Source organism: Rhamphochromis sp. 'chilingali' (assembly GCF_963969265.1).
Source record: "Rhamphochromis sp. 'chilingali' genome assembly, chromosome: 11".
Classification (NCBI taxonomy): Eukaryota; Metazoa; Chordata; class Actinopteri; order Cichliformes; family Cichlidae; genus Rhamphochromis; species Rhamphochromis sp. 'chilingali'.
Window position 1 is genome coordinate 32,845,494 of NC_137938.1, and position 25,458 is coordinate 32,870,951.

The window sequence follows — 25,458 nt, forward strand, 5'->3', positions numbered from 1 at the left end:
ACATATGCGTACCAAACCGAAAGCACTGTATCGAACGGTTCAATATCGATACGAGTATTGTTGCACCCCTAATATATATATATATATTCCTTACTTGGACTGACATTACAGAATGAAATGTCATTCATTTCATCTTCTCCTAATTTACATAATCCACACAGGTATCCATGTCTGCCAACTTCACAGAGTAGTGCAAGGATTCCTGTTTGGAACTCTGCAAGTAAACAACTCATGTTGCTGATAAGAATTCCTGATAAGTTTGCAATAACATACCGTTCAGGACTGTAGTTTTGCTTAATTTGAATATATATTTGTAATTTTGGCTTTCATGATATTTTAATGAAAGTATCTTTCTTTTAATTGTGTTCAAAATGAGTGTGCAGCACTTTTGCTTCCTCAAAAACAGTATAGCCTACAAAGAATTATTATTTATGTATTTATTGATTGTGTTCAGCTTAATTAACATCTTATAGTTAGATTATATTTTTATCGTATTTATCCAAGAATTAACTTTTTCTTAGGAGTCAATCAAGCATCTAATAAGAGTTTATTTTGTCTCCATGTAAACACCCACCAAGCAAGTTCTGTGTAGAATCTGCTGTTGTGGAGATCAGAGAAATATTTTACTGCTATTGTTCATGGTCATCATCATTATCATTGCATTAATAACATAATCTACAGCATTGATATTGTATTCAGATGTTTAAACATATTGGCACCCAATTAGCCTTTATTACAGGTGCAGTTATAACCACTTTAAACTGTTGAGTTAAATCTATAATCTTAAATGCTTTGGAATGCTTTTCATAATCTTAAATGTTTATATGTAGATTACATTGCATTATAAAAAAAGGCCTAACTCTGAGTACACTCTGTGCCAAAGTAGACAGGGATCGCAGGCTTTTGCAGAGCGTGCTTGTGAAAGTGAAACTAAAGCAGAGTCTAAGTGTAAGTTACTTTGAGGAGCTGTTGGGAGGATGCTACTCATTTATAGGTGAGAGGTTAATCATATTTTGCTTGTGACTGCAAAACTGTGCCTGCAAAAGAACAGTTTGTTGCAGAATGTGTGCCTGATGTTCCAGACGATAAGGCAGCATCCGGCAGCGACAGGAAGACACCTGGCATGGAGATGAGGCGATGTTGCTTTTTCAAACTGTGTTAAAAGTCATTGTGGTTTTGAAACTTATGCATGTGATGACCCATGAGGGGGCGTCATAAATTTCCCTGATGATATAAAAACAACTGATTGTGTATTGTTAGAGAGAGATCGATGCTGTCTGCGTACAGTGTTCATCTCCCACACGTGTGTTCATTAAAATCATCGTTTGACTTAACCCGGCCAGACCAGTGTTGTTATTTTGGATTTCCTCCTATATCCCTCCTCAGTATTTGAACCCTTAACACTGTTTTACATCCTTTACATTACCCACACCCTGTATCATAGTTGTATATAAAACAGACACATGTACGATAAAGCTGAAATTAAAACATCCAAGATCTTTTCCTACAGTTTGCTTTCCCAGTCAAATTGAACCATCTGAATTTTCAGTTTCACAGTCCCTCAGAGTCTTAGAATAATAATAATAAGAGTAAATCCTAACTATGTGAACTGATATGTATATTAAAATGTAAAATCTTTAAAAGCCAATGCCCTTTTTTCTTCTTTGATTACCTTTAATATTACCTTAAAAAAACAGAATAAAACAGCTTTCCACTGGAACCTATTTGTGAAAGCTGGTATGTAACTTGTAGCACTACGTAGTCTCTATATATGAAATCTTTGCAAAAATAAATTATTATAAATGCAGCAGGTCAAATCAGAACAGACTTTCCTGTCACTGCATCTACTCAAGTAATTTATTGTATTTATTTTATCTCATTTTATTCTTGTATACCGTGGCACATTTTTATGTTTATTTTATTTTGTTAATTTATGCGCTTGGATGACAATGAAACCTTGAACCTACTGTTCAACATTTGTTTTAAGTCAGTGTTTTTGACCACAAGTTGATGAAGCCTTCTAAATTTATTTCAACCTAGCATATTTGCCATTAACATGACTGTGGCTGAAAAGTAAAATGCCTACAGATTTTGACTTTCTTAAAAAGCTTTCGCATCACAAGTTCATACACCATAAACCTCACTACATCAGTAAACACATACATAATAAATTAAAAATTTAATTCAAATTTAAAAAAGAACACACACATCGGTCTCCTGTCTTTAGTATCTTTATTCTTATTATTTTGTGAAAGCTCATCAAAAAAACATTAATTTGAACTGTGGCTGATCTACGTGGGTTGGAGAATTTAACATCTTAGACAAAAAACTGCCTCAGCACTTGTTTATGACCTCTAAAATAGCCTATTAAATCAGGACTTCCCGAAAAAGAGCTAGGATGTGCCAAGATTTCTCCTGAAGCTCTTTGCATGCTGATGTCACAAACCTAAATCCAGACAGGAGACTTTGCATATAGTCAGGCTCAATCTCTTCAGAGGAAATTACATGTATTTACTTTCATTCCAGTCGTCTAGCTCTACTTGCCTAAATATGATCATGAGATTTTAAGACAATATTATTTAATGATCAACAAAATGCATATAAAGTGAAATGCAAAGAGAATTCTAATCAAACAGACCAATTCACGTATGTACCGCGGCACAGAGGTTCGGAAACACTGGGCTATAATACATACAAATCTAAAAAATATTTTAATGAGGGGCTACATAAATAATATTTTTGTCACCTCAGACACATCACAGCAAAAACTTTTTTGTGTGATTTTCAGACATTAAGCTTGTTATTGGATTGCATTTAAACATTGATTAATTGAGGTATTTTATTTCCCTTTATCTTGTTTTACTTCTCTCTTTTCTTTTTTTTTCTTTTCTTTTTTGTCTTTTTAATCGTGGTACTTTATTTGTGTAGACTTAGACTTCTTTTTTTTAACTCTTTTGTCTTCTCATTGATTTTTTTTTAATTTCATTGAACTATATTCTGCTTTTCAGTTATTTAATTTTTTTTTATTATTTTATCATTTTAAATTAAAATATCAGAGAAAGTTTAAAGGGTAAATTGATTTTTGCTGGAATGGCAAACAGCTGTGAATCAAAGAGTCCCAAAATACACATTTGTAAGATATTATTTTATCTTCGAAGTATATACTAACTATTGTGCTACTTTACATTAAATAAATGTAACATTACATTCAAAATACTAAATTGATTAAAATGCTAAACAAGGTTTTTGTTTTTCTACTTTATATACCCTAAATAAAGGACAAATCTAATAAATGGTTGCTGCATTCCAAAGAATCCCCTGTGCTGAAGTAATATGCCTGTTATCTTATTCATGTTGCTTGAGTGTGTGCAACTTATTTTACAATTTCTTACAATTTGATGAGAACAAGTCTTTTTTTCTTCTTTTATTTGTGTTCTAATTGTACTTCTTCATAAGCACAAAAAAGTAGAAATGTTCAAAAAAGAAAGACAAGAGAAAACAAGAGATAAGACAAAAAACAGCTCACATTGTGTTTATGTAACCAATACGTCTACTCACCAAAGAATGACTGAAGCAATATGGATAACAGCAGAGGACAATTTATTTAGGGTCTGATGCCGATTTACCATCGGTGTCCAGCACTTTAAAGGATTGATGGACTGGAGCACATATCCCTCAAAACATTCTATGTACAGCATATAATCTTTTTCAAAACCCTGACTATAGATCCCCTGACCTCCCTGAACTCTTGGTAAATGGGCATAACATTACAGCTAACAGTCTAAAAAAACTCCCAAATTAGGGAATTATTTACCAATGTTTTTTTTCCCTTATAGATCCAATCCAAATTCCATCTCACATCTGTTCCTTGGTGATCAAAAGAAAGAGATCAGAAACAATTACCTAAAACTTCCCATTCCTCAAAGCTAAGGAGGTCCACTACAAAATCCTTTCTGGTATTTACCCTTCCAAAGAATTTCTCAGACGTCGCTTTGCTATTGATAGTAATTCTTGCTCTTTTTGTGATGGGGATATTGAATCAACAGAACATTTATTTTATAATTGTATATTCTGTAAAGCCCTGTGGAACGATGTGCACTACTGGCTCTTCCCAAAGATTCCAAATTTACTTGAATTTTCTAAAAATGATATTATCTTTGGTTCTCTAAGAAAAGAAAAGAAGCTTGAAAGTGTTCTAAATGTAATAATTATTATGGGCAAATTCTTCATTCACAAATGTCGTTTTCTGAAAACAAAGCTGTCCTTTTGTACTTTTCACAAAGAACTCTGCCTCTTCCTCTCATCTGTTAAATTTATGGACAAAAAACAAGCTCTGGTTCTGAATCATATGATTATTGAATTAGATCTGCTAGAAAACCCCTAAGGTATAACGTCTTTTTTTTTTTTTTTTTTTTTTGCTTGTTTGTTTGCTTTGATTCTGTTTGGGGTTTGTTTTTATTTATTTATTTGTTGTTGTTTGTACTTCCTGTTCATTATCTATCTTCTATATGTTGGAATTCAGCCTGTTCTGATAATATTTCATGTTGGGAAAATAGAATCTTTGTAGAGATTGCCATAATTGTTGTACTGTGCAATTAAAAAAAAAAACAAAAAAAAACTTTCTAGACTTCTGTGGAACTCATCAGTTTTTTAAAGGGGTGTTATCTCTTGCACTTCACTGTTGTGACATATGATGAGAAAATGTGACATTATATCTAATCCTCATATTTCTTAGATTTTTTTGTTGCATTGTTCTAAAAAGTCAAAAAGTCCAGACGGTGGATTAAACGTTGACGTATTTTTGACTGTGACACATATCCTCCCTACTAGGGGTTGGCAGTGGTACGTTCCAGATGACAGCTCGTTCTGAGCTAGCCTTCATGCCTGAGCATCAGCATACTGTCGGAGCCACGGACAGTGTAGAGTTATTTGAAAACTCGGTGGTTTATTTGTGCCATTATCGTCTCGTTTGAAGCTAATATTGGCCAGAATGTCTGCTTTAAAGAAAGGAGACTTGTCACCAAGTGAAAAGGAGTTGTTTGAGGTTATTACTGCAGGTAAGCTGGCTAACGCTAATCCCTGAAAACACCATACCGCAGTTAGCTCTTGTTAGCTCTTTGGAGAAAATGTGACTGAATTAAATAACTGAACCGCAGTTAAAGCCGTGATGCATGTTTGCAGCTTCTTTATTAATAGCAGTTGACTTTAAAATTAGCTGTGTCAAAGCTTGTGAATAGCTGATGTTAGCTCAAAGCTAATCATTCAGGCTAAAATGTAGTCCCACCTCACTAATGCAAACTTGCAGGATAACATGAGTTTTAAACGTGATCTAAGTGGACCGAACTACATGGTAGATTAGAATGATTATGCAGTGTATAAGTTGGACTATGGCAGACTAATTTAGAAAAAAAATCTTAATTTAATATAGTTTAGTAGCTGTAAATCGTAGTGTTGTGTGTACTGAAATAATACTGAGGGGTTTTTTGTCTTTAGGAAACGTTCAAGAGGCCTCAAGGTTGCTGGGCTGTAAGGATGTTCGAGTCAACTGTTTGGATGAGGTAAAAGAGTATGTCTGATCGCAATATCGAGAAAACAAAACATGCACATGTAACAAAGCACGTTATCTGTCTCGTCTCTTTTACGTATTTAATCGAATGTTGACTTGCAATGATAATTTTTAGTTACGTTTAATTTATATTAACAGCGTATGCACTAATAATTCTTTTTTTGAGTACAGATACTAAATCTGGTGTCAGAAATTGACAACTTACTGGACATTTTTCAAAAGCTCCTCTCTACCTCGTTTACAAGGGTCAGGGGGGCGGGGGCATCGATTTATATTATTTCTTGTGTCTTATCCTTGTGACAAAAATCGCATTCATCTCTAATTACGATATAATCATCAGGCCAAAAGGTTCAAATGGTAAAATAACTACATCTGAGACACCATCTGTGGTTTCATCTAAAAAGTAAGTCTTTTCATTTCAGGACTGCAGTGTATTTGTGGAGCACACATGATGAGCTATTTAAGACAAGGTCAAACACATGTGTTGCTGAATAAAAGGACAAATTATAAGTCACCACTCTGAAGGACTTTAGAGGACGTTTGTCCTGTCCACCTGTCAGAAGCAGATGGTTGTAGTTTGATGGTTTTTAACTTTACTGTACCTGTAGCAGATGGTGAAGGTAAGTACAGACAGATAATAAAAACAAGCATTTTAACTGTTTAGAAGCAATTGTAACCTTTTTTTTTTAATCTATTAGTTTTGAATTTTTTTCTGTAAATATTTCCTTATTTCTAATCTTTGCTTAAATGCAATAAATATCAGCAGCTTTTCTTAACTTTTTTGTCTTATCCACAGTATGGGATGACTCCTCTCATGCACGCCGCTTACAAGGGAAAAGCAGACATGTGCAAGTTGTTGCTTCAACACGGTGCAGATGTGAATTGTAATGAGCATGAGCATGGATACACAGCGCTGATGTTTGCTGGCCTGTCAGGTAAAACCTGTGTGTGCATGTTGGTTTTAATCGCTCCAGCAGCATCACTGAAGAATCAGTTGTTTCTTTATTAAGTGTTGTGACTTTCCTTCTTTTGTGCCTGCAGGAAAGACTGATATCACATGGATGATGCTGGACGCAGGGGCAGAAACAGACGTAGTTAACTCTGTCGGAAGGACTGCTGCACAGATGGCAGCTTTTGTTGGTACGTTTGGAGTAACGGTTAGCTTTTAGGTCTAGTGGTCTACACACAAAGACAAAAAGACAGAGACAAAACCTTTTTAGTCAGATTTTTTTTTTCTTCTTTTTGCATGGGAAAAAAAACTAGAGATTGGCATTAGCTTCAGTTTTTTTTTATGTATTTCTTTTTCTTAACATCCCTTACCTACCTACTTGACCTACATTAGATACAAATTATTGGAACTGACTGATCTTGGGTATGATCACTTTTTTTGATTACATCACTTCATTTTTTGCTAGCTGGTACATTCCACCATCCGTGCCCTCCATACACACTGAAGAAATCTTAGAATTGCCTTTAGTATTTCCGTTTGACTGGTCATTTGTTGTACATGTGCTAAAACAAATGAACAAACTAATTTGTTCTCTCTTTAGGGCAACATGATTGTGTCACAGTGATCAACAACTTCTTCTCCCGTGCCAGACTGGATTACTACACTAAGCCTCAGGGTTTGGAGAAGGAACCCAAGCTACCACCCAAACTTGCTGGACCTTTGCATAAGGTCATCATGAGCACCAACCTGAACCCTGTCAAGGTAAAGCTTCCCTGGTTTCTAAAAGGTCATGATATAAAAATATATAATTGATGCAGCTATTGTTATTACCCACTGATACAGATTAAAGTGCTGTTGCAGTCTTTATTTATTCATTTGCAAATATTACTCTGATTTCTTCTGGTTATGGGCATTGTGCAGCAAACTTTCAAATACATTTTGTCACTGAGCAATGGGGTATAGTTAAAAACAGCCAGATACTGGTTTAGCTCTGATTGACTGGTCAACAGCAGGGATGTCCTGTGGTGCACTTGGAGCTATGAACGGAACTGAAAACAGATTTTTACATCACAGATTATGAGCAAAGACATGTAAACTGCATTTCTTTTACTAAGAAGAACCTCGGTGTTTGATTTGTTTTCCAGATGGTGATGCTGGTGAAGGAGAATCCTTTACTGGCGGAGGTGGAGGCGCTGGACAAATGTCGCCGGGTGATGGAGCTTATCTGTGAGAAGTGCATCAAGCAGCAGGACATGAACGAGGTGTTGGCCATGAAGATGCACTACATCAGCTGTGTGCTGGGAAAATGTGCCTCCTTCCTCAAAGACCGTGAGGACAAGCTAGACGGTCTCCTTAAGAGGTGTGTGACCTACAATAATCTAGTGTTTACTTTCTGTGCTTTTTGTGTGTGTTAAATAAATGTAATGATAGCACAGGTTAGAATGTGTTCTTAATTAATTTTTTTAATGCTTCTAAGCAGCTTTTCATGGTAGGGCATTTGTTTTTGTCAGTGTTGTGACCAATATGGAGCGTAACAACACTGATGGTGACAGAATTGTTGGTTATTCTACCCACTCTAAGGCTACGTTCACACTGCAGGTCTTAAAGCTCAATTCCGATTTTTTTTTGGTCAAATCCGATTTTTTTGTCTGCTCGTTCACACTACAAATAAAATGCGACAGCAAACGCGCTCTAGTGTGAACGCTCAAAGCGGCCCGCATGCGCAAAAGAAGACGTCACACACAACGCGCTCTGTTTAGACCCAGAGCAAACCGTATTGTTTGACTGCTGGCCCTTAATATAAAGACTTCGGACTTCATGTTTCCCAATTTTTGCTTTAAGTTATTTTGTTATTTACATAATAATGTAACCTAATAATGATCCTTATTGCTGTTTTAGAGGAGCGGTGCTTCAAAGGATAGTTGCAGATTTCTGTCAGAATCTGCAGGTTATGCAGTACAAATAAAATGTTCACGTTTCTCCAACGTTGTCTTCCCAGCAGTCTCACCGGATGGCCAGGAAGCATTCGCAATTTCTTCTCGGGCGCTTCTCCGGCGCTGATAATTGGCGTCTGTCTTGTGTCAGTGACATAAAAGACGGATTTAATGCGACATGACCGTTCACACAGCAGTCGCTTTCTGAAACATCGGATATGTATCAGATTCAGTACCACATACGAAAGTGACCCAGATTGGATTTGAAAATATCGGATTTGTGCCGTTCACACTGTCACACCATGATCGGATATGGGTCGCATAGGGTCAAAAAAATCGGATTTGATGCGCTTTTGCCTGCAGTGTGAACGTAGCCTAACACTCAAGCCTGATCCTGAGTGGAGCTATGTCTGTTAAAACCAAAAATTCCAAAATGCAGTGAATTTTATTATTTTAAGTTATTTTTGAGATGACATCCACTGTACAGTTATAAATGCCTCTAATCCTTGTTTTCCAGCTTGCTGAAGGGTCGGGACTCTGATGGTTTCCCCGTGTATCAAGAGAAGTTTATCAGAGAATGCATTCGCAAATTCCCATATTGTGATGCTACTCTGCTGCAGCAGCTGGTGCGGAGTATCGCTCCTGTAGAGATTGTGAGTTTGCAAATCCAACTCACTGGAAAGCTAAATGGATCAAAAGGCTAAATTAAGCAATGTGTATCTTTTCATGAAAAAAAAAAAAAGTCAGAACTTTGTTTTGAATAGGTTTCATTCAAGCTTAATGTATTTTGTAATTAGCTGTGTGTGGTGGTTGATTTGTGTCTTTCTTTCTAACATCATTGCAGGGTAACGACCCCACAGCTCTGTCAGTGCTGACTCAGGCCATCACCGGTCAGGTCGGCTTCATGGACGCAGAGTTCTGCACGACCTGTGGAGAGAAAGGAGCCGAGAAGAGATGCTCCATCTGTAAAATGGTGAGCGTCAGAGCTACAACAGATTGTCGGTTTTACCTCAACAATGAAGCCTGTTGTTGTTTCTTTGTTTTAATTTGATGTGAAATTTTTAATTATGACCTTTTCTGAGAGTCCTTTCTTTAACTGACTGCTTGGATTGTTTACCTTTTTTGACATAAACGGTGTACAAATAAAGTTGTTGTTTTTTTTTTCTCACCAGGTGATCTACTGTGGCCAAGCTTGCCAAAAGATGCACTGGTTCACCCACAAGAAAGTTTGCAAGAAGCTCCAAGAGCAGAGAGAGAAACAAGAAGCAGAAGCAGCCAAACTGAGGATGCAACAGAACAAAGGTATTTTCTTCATTAGAAAGCTAAAATAAGTCACACAAAATAGTAACGCAAACATTTGTCCCACAGAAGCTACTAAATGTAGCTTCTGTGTTAAATGTTACAAAATGTGTGTAATGACAGCGTTCTATTAAAGTAGAATCAGTTCCATTTTAAGGTCATTTTAGCATCAATATCTGACTTTTTACTTAAAATCGTCTGCTTCAGGATCAGTGTGAATAGAGCCATCATGTTTCAATACTTTTCTTTAAATTTCACTTTTGAGAAAACCCTTAAAAGCTCTAATTTTCTGCTTATGGATTTACAACAAAAAATATTTTCAAATTTTAAAAAAAATTATGCTTTTCTTTTTACATTCTTAAAAAAAGAAAATTTAAAAAAGGGAGGCATACAAAATAACATCACTAATTAAGAGCTCATTTGAATTTTCTCCCATATTTAAATAAACTCACAGTAAAAGCATGCTGTGAAAGACTATATTAAAATATGATCAGTTTAATATAGAATTTTAACTGACGGTCATCAAGAGTTGATCAGGGATAAAACACAAAGCTGCATGTGATTAAAATAGGTTTGAATGACTTGTCTTGTTTGTCTTTCAGAGGAGAGTAAAGCTGTGCAGGATGCCACAGACTCCATGCAGGAGCTTTCAGTAGACACTAGCAGTGAGGTCACCCCTTCAAACACTGCAGCAGAAACGGTAACATCAGACCCTGCAAGCACCCCAGCTGCTGGCAACTGATGAACATCTGACAGTTGAAGACAATGACCATCTTCTCTAGGGTCTATCCACACACCACAGATAGAGAGCAAACTGGCCATAAGAATAAACGCCAGATAAAGACTCGAAGAAGGACTCATATTTATTAACAATCTAAGACTCTCACCATAACGGCAAGACACATCCGAGGAATGCCACAGTCTTTGTGTCCTTTTTCTAAGTTAACTTTTCATATGGAATTGTTATAATATCTGAATGTGAACACTGCATAGGCTAAAGTGTTTTTGGTAGACGTCACTGGGAGGGATTCGTAATGGCTCACATCCATTATGGAAAGCAATTCTGCCTTAAACTGTAGCAAACTGTGGGAATGAAGTAACCAATCAGAGTTGTTTCTTTGCAGTTATTTGATGTATTTCTGGGACGTCTTTTGTACTGAAAACATTATGGGAGCTGTGAGTGAAAGGCATGGCTGAAAAATGTTGACCAAAAATGTATATTTTTAAATATAAATGCCATCAGTTTATTTTTCGTGAATGATGAGATGTGACTTTAATTCTCAGGATTTTCCAAATTCCGACTAAATGGAAACATTTACTCCAGCATCCACTGTTGAACAAGGACATCATGTCAGGATGGCAAGTGTCAGTTTGTCTTGAAAGATCTCACTGTTTTAGTTTTGATGTTCTTTCATTTGTTGTGCACCATGAATTATTAGAGAAGCTGAAGTCAAAATATCAAGTTCAATAAGGCTGTGATTGTTCTGAGAGCTGGTGACTTCAAATACATTAAACAGAGACCAACTTCACTGAAATATGCTGTAGATTCTCATTTTTTAAGTGTATTTATTTATGTTTGTTCACTCACTCCTGAAATTATCAGGGTGTGTTTAGTGCAATCGATAGCATGTAAATCCTGTGAAACACACTTGCCCCTGATCACAAATCATCACAAACTGCACATTACTTTTGTGTTTCCAGCTGTGCTCGATGTGCCCTATTGATTTGTTTCGAGTCTTCCTGAGGCCTTGACAAACATATTCAGCATAGCTTTCCTTTATTGTTCAAAATGCCAATTAACACTTTAAACTTTTACCTATAAACATTAAAAGTTACCAAGATGCATTCTGGGACTTGACACCTTTTCATAGTTTAGTAAAGACGTGGAAAATCATTTTGGCATAAGCATAAATGTCAGCGATGGACGAGGAGGCAGAGCGGTTCTGCTAATCAGGTGTTTCGATTTATCCAGTATGCATGCCAAAGTGTCCTTGAGCAAGATACTAAAACTCAAATTCCCCCTAATGCATGGATCTAGGTATGAGTCCATGATGGGGTAAAGACATTCAAGGAATAGAATAATGAGCTGTATTGATGTGCAAATTTGTGAACGGGTGAATTTGAGAAGTTCTTTGAGTGCTGGTATTATTTATCAAGTGTATTACTTTGAGTTTTTTTGGTCAGAATAAAGTGGAAATATGTATGTATGATATATTCTGAGTGATAACTGGACTATAAATCAGTTTTTATTCTGTAATTGTTAGCTTTAACTTTGCTAATTAGGACCAAGCATGAAAACATCAAGTATATATGTGACTCACATTGTTTGTGCTGCTGTAACTTTACTGTATGGTTTCCATTGGTGGTATTTAACATCCAGAAGTGACGCATGTGAAAGAGCATGGAAATATCTTTTACAAGGAATCTGTAGTTCCGAGTATGTTGTCCAGGAAAGAACTGGTTAAAATGCGACGCTTCCTACTGATTTGAAATCAAGTCTGAGTATATCCTGTTCAGCAGACATAAACCACATTCTCCTGTCCATTAACCCATTAAACTCTCTTGTTTAGTGCACACTTAAGATGACTGTACAAACTGTTACTGCCAGTTTGCATCTATCATTTCATTTTGCATTTTATTCTGTTTGACATTTGTTTTAATTTCTTTTCATCTCTGGGGTCATCTGTGGCTCACTTTGTGTCAAATAACATTTTGACACAAAGTGATTTACTTTTACTTCCTGTGATTGTTATTGGTCTTGGGGGAAATCATCAGTTGTAGCTCTTTTTTTGTCTCAATCCTTCACTGTTTTGGTTTACTGGTACTTTAGGCTATTCAAATTTACGTTTGCAGTGCACCTTTTGCTCTATTTTGAACATATCACAGAAATAATGAGAATGGAGGAGAAACTTTGCACTGTGTAATGACTGAACTTGCATAGGAAGTTAGGAAGCTATCACTGGCATCTTCCAAAAGCCACAGACTGGAGGATGCGGTGACAATCCTGACTGTAAATCTGGAACGACGTCTTCCTCTCTGCTGGCTTCACTTCTAATAACACAACAGAGACAGTTCCTGTGTTTGTAATGACAAACCGCGTGTCCGATATGTCAAAACATTTCAACATCTTTACCTTTTCCATCTAAGATCTGGAGTGAGGGCAGGCGATGGATTACATGTTGGCGATAGCCAAGTTCATGAGAGATGGGATTGAGGAAAAAAGCTGCATTTTAAAATACACAGTATAGTCAAACATCCACATTTGCAAATGGATCTTTAAAGCATGAACAGAATTTCTCAGGCCAGGTTGTTGATCGGTGATGGGTGTGGTTGATGGTTCAGGACTCACTGGCATTTTGGAGCTGCTGCATCCTCCTGAGCTCGTGCATTGTGTCCTCCAACCCTCTGATCAAGTTGTTGTGAAGAAACAGGATTTGCAGGCAGGTCAGATGACTTAGAGCACCTGTGTGGGAGAGAAAGTTTTAAAAAGTCATGACTACATAAGTCTTCTTTTCTAGAACTTTTTCTTCAGGTCCCTACAGCATATCTATATGCACAAATGTGCATGTCGAGGTGAAAAATTACTTTTAATAATTAAAAATAATTTAAGCATTAATTCCAGCACATTAGAGTAAAATGTTTTTTTCACCACTTTATATTCATCTGATTTGTGTAGTAACTTTAAAAAAAAAAATCAAATAACTAATCTAAAAATACATAAGTAAGTATATATGAAAGAAAATAAATTGTTAAATGTTAAATCATTAAAAAGATGGGACTGTGTTATAACAGAGGAAACTATGTATTATTTCAAAATAAAAGTACAAAAGTGTTTGCCACAAATGTGTTGTAGCCTCCCCCAGTATTTCAGGGAGTTTCAGAATTTAGTTTAATAAGGACCTTATATACATGATTTTTTCTTGTAATTCAGGTGATGCTCTTTCTTAAAAGAAAGACTGCAGCACTTGTTTCAACACCTAAAAATTAAAGTACCTAACTAAATATGTTGCAAACTGTGAGTAAAAATAGAAAAATATATTATACGCATATTTAAAAAAAATCTACCATTAGACTTTCTTTTGACCCAGTAAAAATTACGAGTTTGTGTTTCTTTTTGTTGTTGTTGTTGTTTTTTGTTTGTCTCTTTTTTCATTCAGGGGAGAATGAGAGGTTAACCTGAGACAGACTTGATGTTGTTATTTTGAAGGTAAAGCTCAGTCAAGCAACAGTTGACGGAACGGCAGCTCAGCTCTCTAATCTGTAAGAATTAGAGAGAAATAAATTTAATCGTCTGTTCCATCCTGTATGCAAAAAAAAAGCTGTAAGTAGATTACCTTGTTGTTGTTCAGCCACAACGTCCTCAGAAAGTGAAATCTTGATAAATCAGGAACACTGGTGAGTTTTCTGTTTAACACAATACAAACCGTCTAAATAATCTCTGGAAATTTTTCCTCTGTAAGTTAAAGATATACATATATTTTAGAAAAGTAAATGCTTTTCTTACTTTGTGGCAAGGCTGAGTTGACAAACATCGCAGTCCCTTCTTATTCCACGCTTCTGGAGAGTCTTCGATGACCTGTGGGTAGTAGGAAAAGGAAAAAAAGGGGTAAAACTTACATTCATGGCTGTGAAATGGTTGTGAGTGGTGTTGAGGTTAAAGCCGATTCACCTTGCCCACCTCCATCTTCTGCTATATTTCCTGACCAAGGCACACCTGTTGCCAGGATACACCTGTTGAAATCACAACAAACACAAAAGTTGCTCTTCTATTTCAAAAAAAATATGTGATTGTGATATGTGATGTTGTTGGTTTTTCTCTCATAGGGCTGTGGGAGATTTACGCACTTTTTGTTCATTTTTGCACAGGTTAAAGAGTTTATGTTTGTAACATCTGCAGGACAGCCAGAGATCCAGCAGAGGGCAATGCTTCACCAGACCTGAGTGGCAAAGTCAGTAGAATTCATTTAGGTTAACACAGTACATGCAGCAACCTAAATGATTAGTCAGATTTTTCTATTATCGCCAGCTGCATTTCAGCCACTTAGTGCAGTGATTCACATTTAAGTAACAACAGTTTAAGTCTCCATATGTGGAAAGTCATGTTTAAAGTACTTTTTTCCCATTTACTTTATCTGAAATTTGACTGTTTGTTTTTATTAACGTGCTTGCATGAACTATGTGTGCAACAAGGATGGCTTTTTGACCCCAGATACTATGTTTAGTGTCTGTTAGTCATAAGTAGAAACTGTCTCTTATGCTCTCAGACAGTTAACTGTTATTTAATGTGACTGGGCATGAAACAGAGCACTAAAACCTATTTGTGAAACTGACAATGGGAAAATTTGCTAAGTTACTTGTTCTACATTTCTTTCTTTGTCATGGCTCACTCGTCTTCACATTGTTGGAAATAGTTTTACTTGCATAAATGTAAAATCAGGCTACACTGTTACATCTTCAACATTACATAAATATTTTAAATAGAAAATATGTCTATGTAAAGTTTTAATAATCATTTTCATTTACAAATATTTACATTATTATTTTATTTAAGTCCTTCATAGACTTCCATACATAAAACTGAAATTATGGCTCTTGAGGAACTTGTGTTTGGTCACATCTATTCTCAATCTAATCTTAATTGACTTAATCGCTTTTGATTAATCAAAGTACTGATATACTGTAAATAGCCTCAGCTTGCGGTCAATTTGATGGGTGTTCAATCACATTTCATAATCTTCTTTATCAGCTGGAACAGGCTGATTGTAAAGTGGTTGCATAAAAATGAAAACTGTCAGTGGGAAGCATGATGATGACAAGAGTGATACCACTCCCCCTCTTTTGTTTGTATTATACATACAGAAGCTGACTAGCTTTGTTTACCACAAATGCTTGAAATGCAAAAACAGCTTGTTATAAATGGTAACTTAAGACAGCTAGCAGCATTTCTAAAACTCACAAATAACAACACATTTATTTGCCTTACATTGGCGTTTTCTACCTTTCCTTTTCACTATAACATTTCAAAAGTGTAAAAAGCAAACTGGCTAAACTCTGTATTGGATTCCACTATGACACCATGAAATCTTGTTGTTCTAAGCACCTCGGAGGACCTGCCAGTGTTCCTCCATAAATTTCGTTTGTCACATTCTCTTTTATCTTTTTGTGTAATCTGGGATTATGATGTTGAAATTTAGGGCTGGATCAGGTGACCCTGAATCCTCCGTTAGTTACACTGCATTAGGCCTAGGCTGCTGGGAGTTCCCATGATGGACTGAGTGCTCACTCAACTCTTTTCATTTCAACATCATTTCATTTAATCATTAGTTATTATTCATCTCTTGCCGTCTTCCAAAGTGTGTGTTTTATGCTGTCTTCCCAGCCGGTCATGGCAGATGACTGCCCCTCCCTGAGCCTGGGTCTTCCGGTTGTTTCTTCCTTTTGAAAGGGAATTTTTTTCTTCCCAGTGTCGCCAAGTGCTTGCTAATAATAACAGTGTAAATACCAGACAGGTAAACTCGGGAGAGAACAGCAGTGACTGAGACACCAGCCACGTTTTGTTCAGCTTCTGCTGAGAACTTTTCCAAACTGTGTTGCCACATTGACCCTTCCTTCTTGGCTTTGTTCCAGGTGTTGTGCATACCTTTTGTACCCCTCCGGTTGCCCTCGCCTCACCTCTCATTACTGCATACGGGCACTTCCTGGTCATGCACACACTCCTGCTTGTCAATATGCTGTTAACCCGGCCACCTTTCATTTCCCATGAGGGTTGGGGGAAGCGTGTTCCTGCTGCTGAGTTAGAGCGTGTGCAGAGAGGGAGTCGCTCTCACCTTTTTTTTTTCTTTTATATGGTGAGGACACAAAAGGTAGAGCCTATCATGTTTACCCTTCGGCTTTCACCCACTCCCATAAGAAGCTCAGAGGGGCGTCAAAGTGTAAATAGTCCTCTGAGAAGAGTTGGCCACGTTGTCCTTTATTTTCTCTCGGAAGTAGAGTGAATGAGCCCCCGGTGTTCCTGTTTGAGGAAAAACAAAAGAGAGAGGAAACAATAACAGAAGCTCAGTGTCAAGCTTAATGACAGAAACCAATCATCTGCGGAAGGGATAGAAAGGAATTACATTTATGCAGGTGTGGTACTACACTGCAAAAACACCACTTATGAATGAAGCTTCCAATTTAATGTCCATCTCCAAAGTCATATTAATCTGTCTTGAGAATTGTATGTAGTCAGTAGCATTGATCATGTTAGAAAATCCTGAAAGGTGTTGAGCAGGCCAGTCAACGTCTTTCTCACAAACTGGGAAAACCATTTCATTATGAACGTTTCTTTCTCTCCTGCACAATTAAATTTTTCTTTTCACTCAAACTTTTTTCTTACTTTCCTCCCTTATTTTGTCTTGTTTCTTTCCTTCATTGTTTTCTCCTTTTATCTTTCCCATTTCTATTTTTCCTTACTTTACTTAGTTTGTTTTTCTCAAGTCTCTTGATATTCGTTTCATCCTGCTAATGTTGTTTCTATTTGTTTTTCCTTCTTAATTTCCTTTTTCCTTTCCATTTTATCGTTCTTCTTTCTCTTTCCCTTTTGTTTCTGCCTTTCTGCCTTCTTACATTCTTTAATTTGCCCATCCTAACCCACTTCTTTCCTAAATTTTTGACAATTCTTATTAATTTTTAAACAAATTTGGAAAATTTTGATTTTTAACATCGTAGTCCATCTGAGTATTTCTTCCATCTCACTCAGCAGAAGAATGACATCCTCAGGCTGTCTCTCCTGAAAAGGGAGACCAGCCCTAAAAAGTGTTTGTGTTATAATAAAAGCAAACAGGTAAGAGATCTTGCATATCAACTTTCATTCACATGAGCAACAATTAGTGCCTGTGCATGACACCGCTTTTCATATCTGTAAGACAAGCCTGGATTGAGTGTTCCCCACAAAAGTAATTATATCTCTTGTTGTTTTGTACAGCGAACATACAAAGACTCCAGTTAGTCTGGGCACTTGAATCATTAGACGTGTAACTGACAGGAACTGAGGGGTCGGCAGAGGGAGGATACAGCAAATTACCCACACACAGTATCAGCTTTCATCACTGAATTCAAGGCAAGTCCCAACGTGGAGTATGTCTAATGTGACAAACTGAGCAGGAGGTACAGCTTAACCCGGTGTCTTTAACCGTCAGCCTTGCAGACGTTTGCAGTTAATTTTCTAGTATCACTACTGAAGACGAGCACTTTCATCTGCACTTATAATTATCAGGTTTAGTCATGAGTGATGCATTTTTTTTTTTAAACTTTCTGCGATTGGTCTGGAACACAGAAAGTCAGAGAGGTTAGATTTTTATTTTATTTTGAAGAACATGCTGTAAAATTGTTCATAGTTCAGTCATATTTACCTTTATTTAGAGTCAAAGAGCATATTATTATAATTAATCCATTATTTTCATTTCCAGCTCAACTCTATTTTTATTCTTGGACTTCATTAGACGAGCATGAGTCACCATTCTTATGTAGCTTATACTGAATGTTGGTTCAGTCCTTAAGTTCATGCACAGTTTGAAGCCAGCTGTTTTAGCTCATGTTTTTTTAAGCCCACCGTTCCTTTAAGCCTGCTTTGGCTACTCCTCACAAAAAAGAAGGTTTGAACAGCAGGTGGGTGAGGCTGTGTGCCTGAGGTTATCATATAAGGGACATCCACTCTTTGACATGATAAATAGCCAAGAGTAATTTTTTTTTAGGGTAAAACTGAGAGTTTAGAGCAGTTTGAATCTCGAGATTCTGGCTCACAGGGACTCTGCACATACACAGACCTCATTATTATGAGGTCCACTTTATAGACTCTACCTATTCTGGACAGAGTATATATTTTTCAGCCGCATGCAGTTTGGATTTGTCTCATGTTTTAAATTTCACTGTAATTTAGGAAATCAAATTCACACGCACATGGATAGATGGATGGATGCCACATTGTGAATTATACTGACTTTGCTTTGCTGACTCCTGCTTCTCTCGTGCCACCATTAAGTTCACAATTGAGGTTGTATGAGTGCCATGAAATAGCATGGAGATGGTGTGATGGTTTGCACTGTTGCCTCACAGCAAGAAGGTTCTGGGTTCAAATCCAGACTGAGCCTTTATGTGTGGAGCCTGGCCAGCCTGTGTTACCTCCAGTTATTTGAACTTCCTCCTTGTATAAAGACATGTAGGTTGAGTAAATCAGTGACCCTAAATTTGCTCTAGGTGTGAATGGTTATCTGTCTCTATGTGAAGGTGGTATACCGTGCAACTTGCCCTATGACAGCTGGGATAGGCTCCAGCTTTCCTGCAACCCTCATTTAATATGCAGAGGCGAACAGATTTAGCACAGACATTTATGATCTTCCCAGGATGAGCCTAAAATTTGATGACCCTAAAACTTTCGCTGTAGTACCATGTGATCAGGTATAATTATTAATTTGTCAAATCAGTAATGATGTTTATAAGCTAATATTTACATTGCCATTGTGTTCACTTGTAATCATCACATTTAGGAGTAATTAGCAACTTTGAGGAAATCACAGGCCATCTTCCCATGAACCTCTACCAAAGAGTCTTTTCATGACTAGATGAGCTGCGCCCTGCTGGCGCAGTTGGAATCAACTGGAATCCACCATTTATGTGTTTGTGTTGAAAACACAGACGTTCCTGAGCCTCCCATAGCTACTATCAAAACTGTTGCTTTTTCTCTTCTTCCATCCTTATACAGACCACTTCGTGTAAGGTACTTTTTTGTACTTGGTAAGAATCAGCAGGTTTGGCCTGAAGTGAAGTCCCGATGGCTTTAGCAGATATCACATACATTGGGAAGAGGCTCTGCACTGAAGAAATCCACCACTTTCCAAAGAGCTTGGGAAAGCCAATATCAGCTGCCATGACCGCAGTAATGGCACCATATTGGGAGCTGAAAGTTGACCTGGAGAAGCAATTACAGTCAAAGTTGGTAAAACAACTTCAAGGTCAGACATGGCGCTCATTTGTTTCATGAGGAGGATTGTTGTTAATGAGCCAGCCATCCACAGGGGCCAGCAGGCAGGGGCTGTTAAGCTGGGCAGTGTGGTGGCAGAGGTTTTGGTTGGTTCTGGGGAGCCATGAAGCTTCCCAAACACTGTGTGATGATAAAAGATCTGGAACAACCAATGACCCCAGGAAGCACCATATAAGCTGTACAGGTGCATTAAGAGTTTCATGAATTATTTCTACATCTTTTTCAGCTGACATAAAAAAAAAAGCCTCAGAATTTAAGGTATAAGACTTTCACCCAACAAGGACCATTGCTGCCGATTGCTTTCCAGGATGCATTTCCGCCAACATAAGCAATTACTAACGGTACACTATTTATATGTGTTTTAGAACTTATGTAATGATGCTCACACTTAAGCGCATTTAACCAATTTGGGTTTTCACTGCTCTGTTATGTTGTATATCCAGTGCAGGTCTGGAATATTTTAATATTTGTGTTGCTGAGAAATTATTATCTAGTAAATAATATTTAATTAGAGCAAACAGAAATCAGTCATGGTATTCAGAGTTGAAGTAATCTGGAATAAAATGCAACCACTGATTTAGAAACTATAACTGTACGAATAAGCAGCAAATAATTGACTTTGATTGGTCAAAAATGTTTATTTAAATCAATACTTTGTCCTCCTCTTTGGACTTAAAGTGGCCCATACACCTTTAAAGTGGCCCATACACCTTTTTAAGCACCTTATGCCCCTTCATGCCACTTAAAGGATACACTAATACAAACCAGCTTTGCTTTTTTATAATATCAACAGCAGGAGTCACTAAAAGCTAATCTGTTTATTATGGGAACCCAGTAGCAGTCAGTCTTATTGTATGACACCTCAGTGAAACTATTACTTCAAAACACTGGCACACAATAGAGCCCTTTTTTTTTTTTCTTAAGCAGAGGAACAAATCTGATTTAAGAACGTTTTGGAAGTCAGAATCATTCCTGATCTCTAATAAAAAAGGACTGACTACTCAGCTGCCTTTTCTCGAGAATGGAAAAGTTTTATATGATTGATCTGTTTTGACTTATTCTCTGTATTTAAGATGTATAGCTAAACTATTGCATTCAGCTAACTCAAATTCAGACAAAAAACTGCAATGGACTTCCAATCTAATCAGCATTTCTTGGCTTTTCTGCCCTCTTGTAGCAGATTAAATTAAAGGTTAAGCTCTCTGATATTTGATTTTGGTACGCCGTCTCCAAAGAATACATGCAAACTTGTAATCTTGTTTCCATTCACTCGATTCTGGTATGACAAATGAGATTATAAAGAATTATTCTGAATCATGATGAAATTTCTTTAATGAAATCCCAAAGATAGTTTTACCCACACTGTGCCTGTAATTGCTGTTCTTATTTGGCTGAGTCAGAAATTAGTTTTTATGCCGATAAAGGTCAGAGCTGTGGAAACTTGGGAGCATTATATTTCTGTTTACTGCTGTTTGTTAATTTAGCCCAAACTGAATCTGAATGTTTAAGTGAACCAGCAAAACCTGTTGATGTGCCAACTGCTCACATAATCCCATCATGCTCATCACCCTTTCTGCATACTGTTTAGCTCTCCAAAATGAAAAATAAAAAACTGGGCGGGGTTGTCTTACTGGGGTATACTTTTGGCGACCAATCAAATCTTCTCGATGAAACGCACCTGAGAAGCTGCCAAAGCGAGAGGCGGGCGGGCTATATAAAACCCACTGCCCTCACATGTGTCCCTCAGCATCGGTTCGCTTATAAGAGGCGACTGCTTCTCGTTTCCAACGTTACACACTCTCTCTGTCCCCAAACGCAGCCATGCATCTCAGCGCGCACGAGTCTTGCCATTCCCTCTTCTTGTTTTGCATCCTGCTGAGGAGTTGCCAAGCCTTCAAGAACGACGCAACGGAGCTCCTGTTCTCTCACGTGAGCGCCCCGGTGCCGGAGGTCCAAAGCAACGTCTCCATGAACCGTCCACGAACCGGCGGGAGAGGAGCGGGCAGCGCGGCGCACGACAGAAGCGGTGAGTGGAGTGAAGGGACGCATCTTGTTTCAGAGGACCAGAGGATGCTCCTCTGCTTTGGTATTTTTGGAGTTTGCAATGAAGTTTATTCTGCTTTAAACTTACTTTAGAGAAAAAGGTTCTGCTTTGTTGCAGAATGTGTGTTTTTTTTTTTAAATTGCTTATTGTAAATTTCTGATGTTTGGAGGTGTTTCGCATGATATGCGAATATATCCTACCATGTGTGCCTTTAGCACATTGTAGACTGTTTTTGCATCTTTAGAAGCTTGAACGTTTTTAATTTATCTAGTTATTCTTCTCTATGAAAAGGTGTTTGCAACTACAACTAAAACCAGTTTATGAAGATCAGGTTATAATGCTTTTTAAACCACAAAGATCAAATGTCTTTTAATCAGGCACTTAATCCCATCATCACCATACTGTTCCCATTTACACATTCCTACATTCTTAAAAGGGATTATTTTACACTAAATCATCACCAGTTTGCAGACATGACTGGAAGCTTATCGGAGTGTCTAGACTGGAAAGACATGGAGCAAATTTAGGGGTGTTATAAAAGGGAAAGATGGGCAGTGAATGCAGTGAATTTGAGCACACCAACCACCCCCCCCCCCCCCCCCCCCCCCCCCCCTCCCCAGTGATATATTGCTCAGTGTAACACACACCTGATTGGCTGGGGTCCAGACAGGGATGCAAGGCTCTATCAGGCCGAGCAGCGGACTGGATGAAAGTGTTCTCCCATACCATTGTGGCGGATTACTAAACAGGGGGAGGGGGTGAAGTGGCAAAAGGGAGGGAGAGATCAGGCTGGAGCCTTCCTTCATTCATCAAACACTGTCACTGAGAAGGGAGGGCATTGTATATGGAGTTGTTTCAATGGACTCAAGCTTGGGTTACAGTGACAGAGGGGAGAGCAGTGGGACACTGTTTGTAGCCTACGGGAGAATAATGTTGCTGTACAGAAGTAGACCCGCTTCCCAGATTTAAAGAAGAGAGTTTTTCTGTTTCACAGTGCTGTAATTACTGAAGTAGAAATGTCAGGGTGCTCCTCTTGTATCGTGTGACTTGCCAGAGGCTGCAAAAGGACTTATGACTAGTACAATGGGGGTAATCTTCAATCAGACCAAAAACTAGAGATGCAAAATTGTTCTGCAAGGAAAGCAAAAACTCTAAGTATAGCACTTGATTGGAGCTTTGCAACTGTGAGAATCTTCTGCTTTTATTTTTCACTTTCAAAAAGAGTACACAAAGAAATCTGTGAAGTAACTAATAGTCAAATAATTTGTTGCAGCCCAGTTTCTGTCTAGCTGCCTACATATATTTCTTCATATTCTCACACGTCTTTGTTTCTGCCTACAGAGCAAAGTCAAATTGGATGCAGAGAACTGAGGTCCACTAAGTACATCTCTGATGGTCACTGCACCAGCATCAACCCCATCAAGGAGTTGGTGTGTGCAGGCGAGTGTCTCCCAGCTCAGATGCTGGAAAACTGGATTGGCGGAACCCATGGCAGAAGGTTCTGGAATCGACGGAGCAGCAACCAGGACTGGCGGTGCGTCAATGACAAGACCCGTACCCAGCGCATCCAGCTGCAGTGCCAGGATGGCAGCACAAGAACTTACAAGATTACAGTGGTCACCTCCTGCAAGTGCAAGAGGTACTCGAGACAACACAATGAATCCGGAAACAAGTTTGAGGAGTCGGCCCTGTCGCCACCGAGGCTTCTCCACAAACACAAATCTAAGAGCAAGAGAAGGTCGGGGAAGAACAGGCTGAGTGAAAACTGGCACGAGACTGAACCCTGAGAGACACTGAACATGCAGAGTGACTCTAAACCTCAAGAAGTTTTGTCTCAGTGATGTTAAGACACGACATCCAGAAACAGCAGTTGTGGATTATATGTGTGTGACTGGGACTTGATTTATGTGAACTGGTTCCTCACCATGATGAAGAACTCCAAGCAGGACTCTGAGAACTGTTCTTGACATTTTAATCCACATGCTTAAAGCTAATATGACCAGGACTTGTCTGCAGAATGTTCTCCAGCCATGAACCATGCATAGACTGTCCTCTAGCCCTGTGCATGTGTTCATATAGTCATTTGATATGCAGATGGAGATCTTTAACTAACGAAGCGCCAACACCAATAAACACTACCCAACATCTTAAAATAATATTGTGTAAATAGATGTACATATATAAAATTCATGCTTTATAAAGTATGTCCATTTGTATAAAATTTTACCATGTAAGATTTATGATGTAATATATTTTATTTGGCAGCGAACCTGATAAGTGTGGCTTAAGTGCAGTCAGCATGTGGGTGAATCCTCTGGAAAAAGCTTTGTCATCAATCAGTCGTGTAAAAATAACATTGTATGAAATAAATATCCTTTTTTTTTTTTTAATCATATGTGTTGTTTCTAGTAGGAATTTTTGGTTTGATGTGTTTCATCTTCAAGAGGGCTCTCATTAAAACTTAAAAAGCCTCGGACATAAAATGCACCAATAAATTTATATTTTTCAGGTAAGAAAGCTGGATGGATTCAGCACTGGCATATAGCATGATTTCTGCCATAAACACATTTCCACCTATCTGCAGTGTAAATGGTCTTGAAACATCTCAGGAATTAGGACCTCCCAGTCCTGACCAGTGGTCCTGCGGACAGGAGCAAATATTTCCCATAATTCTTTTTTGGAATTACTACTTTACTAAAATGGGAAATTAAACACCGTAACGTTTAAATTATACTAATACAAACAATAAATGAAAGAACAGTAGATGAAACTGATTATGATGCTTCTGGACTCAATTAAATAGTTTGAGTATTGTTAACATTAGGGAATTACCGGGCTAATTGTGTTAATCAAAAATAAAAATCCCCTGGACTTTTTTGGAAACCAGAAAGACATACGTACAAATGAATGCATCGAATAAAAAGTACATTATAGGTGCACAAATGTAAGTATTTCTAAAAGTTCTCTCTTTTACATCCTGCGTTTTCCTCTTTAAGGACCACATATTAAAGGGAAAACACTGTTTTCTTACTTTTCTTCAAGTCACATAAACTTCACAAAGCGAAGTTCACAAACTGTTACCTTTAATCCTCTGTTGTGAAGTGTAGTTAACTTTTTAAAATCAAAATAAATACTCTACGAGCTGTTGTAAGTTCATAAATTTTACATTTGCAACTTTCAAACGCTTTTATATTTATTTTGAAGCGTTCACCGGAAGTGTTCGCCATCGATAATCTGCCCGCTTCACAGCGGTGGTTCCCCCTTTTCCTCTTTTCCATCCACGTTTTCGGTATCTTACCCACCCCGCCCATCAGAAGGGAATGGATAGCTTTGGAAAGTAACCTACAGTGAAACCCCTCACACCCCTATCTGTAAACATATTGAGGTCAGTAATATGAACACGCGGGGTGATAACTGTGAACCGCACAGGCCCGCTCATCCCCGGATTTTCACAATGTGCGAGGCCGGGAAGAGCGACCACCACTCGGCAGAACGCTGCGTGGACTTCCCTGTATCGGTGGTTCTTCCTGCCGGAGGCACCGGAGAAAGAACGGGACTACAGACACCAAAACAGTTCTGCACGTTTCTTGGCAGACCGCTCATAAGCTACACTATTCAGGCTTTCGAGAGGTAGGAAACGTCTACGAT

The 25,458-nt window shown here is 37.9% G+C and overlaps 3 protein-coding genes and 1 long non-coding RNA gene across 5 annotated transcripts in view; 3 read left to right on the forward strand and 1 right to left on the reverse strand.

Annotated features, from left to right (window-relative positions):
• The first annotated feature begins 4,865 nt into the window (after nucleotides 1-4,865).
• On the forward strand, nucleotides 4,866-11,283 carry ankmy2a (ankyrin repeat and MYND domain containing 2a). Its single transcript, XM_080895624.1, has 10 exons — nucleotides 4,866-5,057; nucleotides 5,494-5,558; nucleotides 6,363-6,501; nucleotides 6,608-6,706; nucleotides 7,117-7,277; nucleotides 7,661-7,875; nucleotides 8,967-9,102; nucleotides 9,294-9,422; nucleotides 9,622-9,751; nucleotides 10,351-11,283. Exons 1-10 carry the CDS (start codon nucleotides 4,991-4,993, stop codon nucleotides 10,488-10,490), a joined length of 1,281 nt encoding a protein of 426 aa, XP_080751750.1. The 5' UTR covers nucleotides 4,866-4,990; the 3' UTR covers nucleotides 10,491-11,283.
• Nucleotides 11,284-11,432: 149 nt separating this feature from the next.
• Nucleotides 11,433-14,008, reverse strand: LOC308405168. Its single transcript, XR_013973283.1, has 4 exons — nucleotides 13,925-14,008; nucleotides 13,098-13,211; nucleotides 12,882-12,971; nucleotides 11,433-12,799 (listed from the first exon to the last, which is right to left on the reverse strand). It is a non-coding gene; the product is annotated as an uncharacterized lncRNA (long non-coding RNA).
• Nucleotides 14,009-21,506: 7,498 nt separating this feature from the next.
• sostdc1a (sclerostin domain containing 1a) lies at nucleotides 21,507-24,372 on the forward strand. The gene is made up of 2 exons (XM_080896763.1): nucleotides 21,507-21,792; nucleotides 23,152-24,372. The coding sequence occupies exons 1-2, from the start codon at nucleotides 21,588-21,590 to the stop codon at nucleotides 23,595-23,597; spliced, it is 651 nt and encodes a 216-aa protein (XP_080752889.1). The 5' UTR covers nucleotides 21,507-21,587; the 3' UTR covers nucleotides 23,598-24,372.
• Nucleotides 24,373-25,043: 671 nt separating this feature from the next.
• Nucleotides 25,044-25,458, forward strand: part of crppa (CDP-L-ribitol pyrophosphorylase A) — a 65,673-nt gene continuing 65,258 nt past the window's right edge. For both annotated transcript variants that reach the window (XM_080896702.1, XM_080896703.1), the window contains exon 1: nucleotides 25,044-25,440. In XM_080896702.1, the coding sequence (XP_080752828.1) occupies nucleotides 25,205-25,440 (236 nt within the window). In that variant the 5' untranslated portion in view covers nucleotides 25,044-25,204. The remainder of the gene's footprint in view (nucleotides 25,441-25,458) is intronic.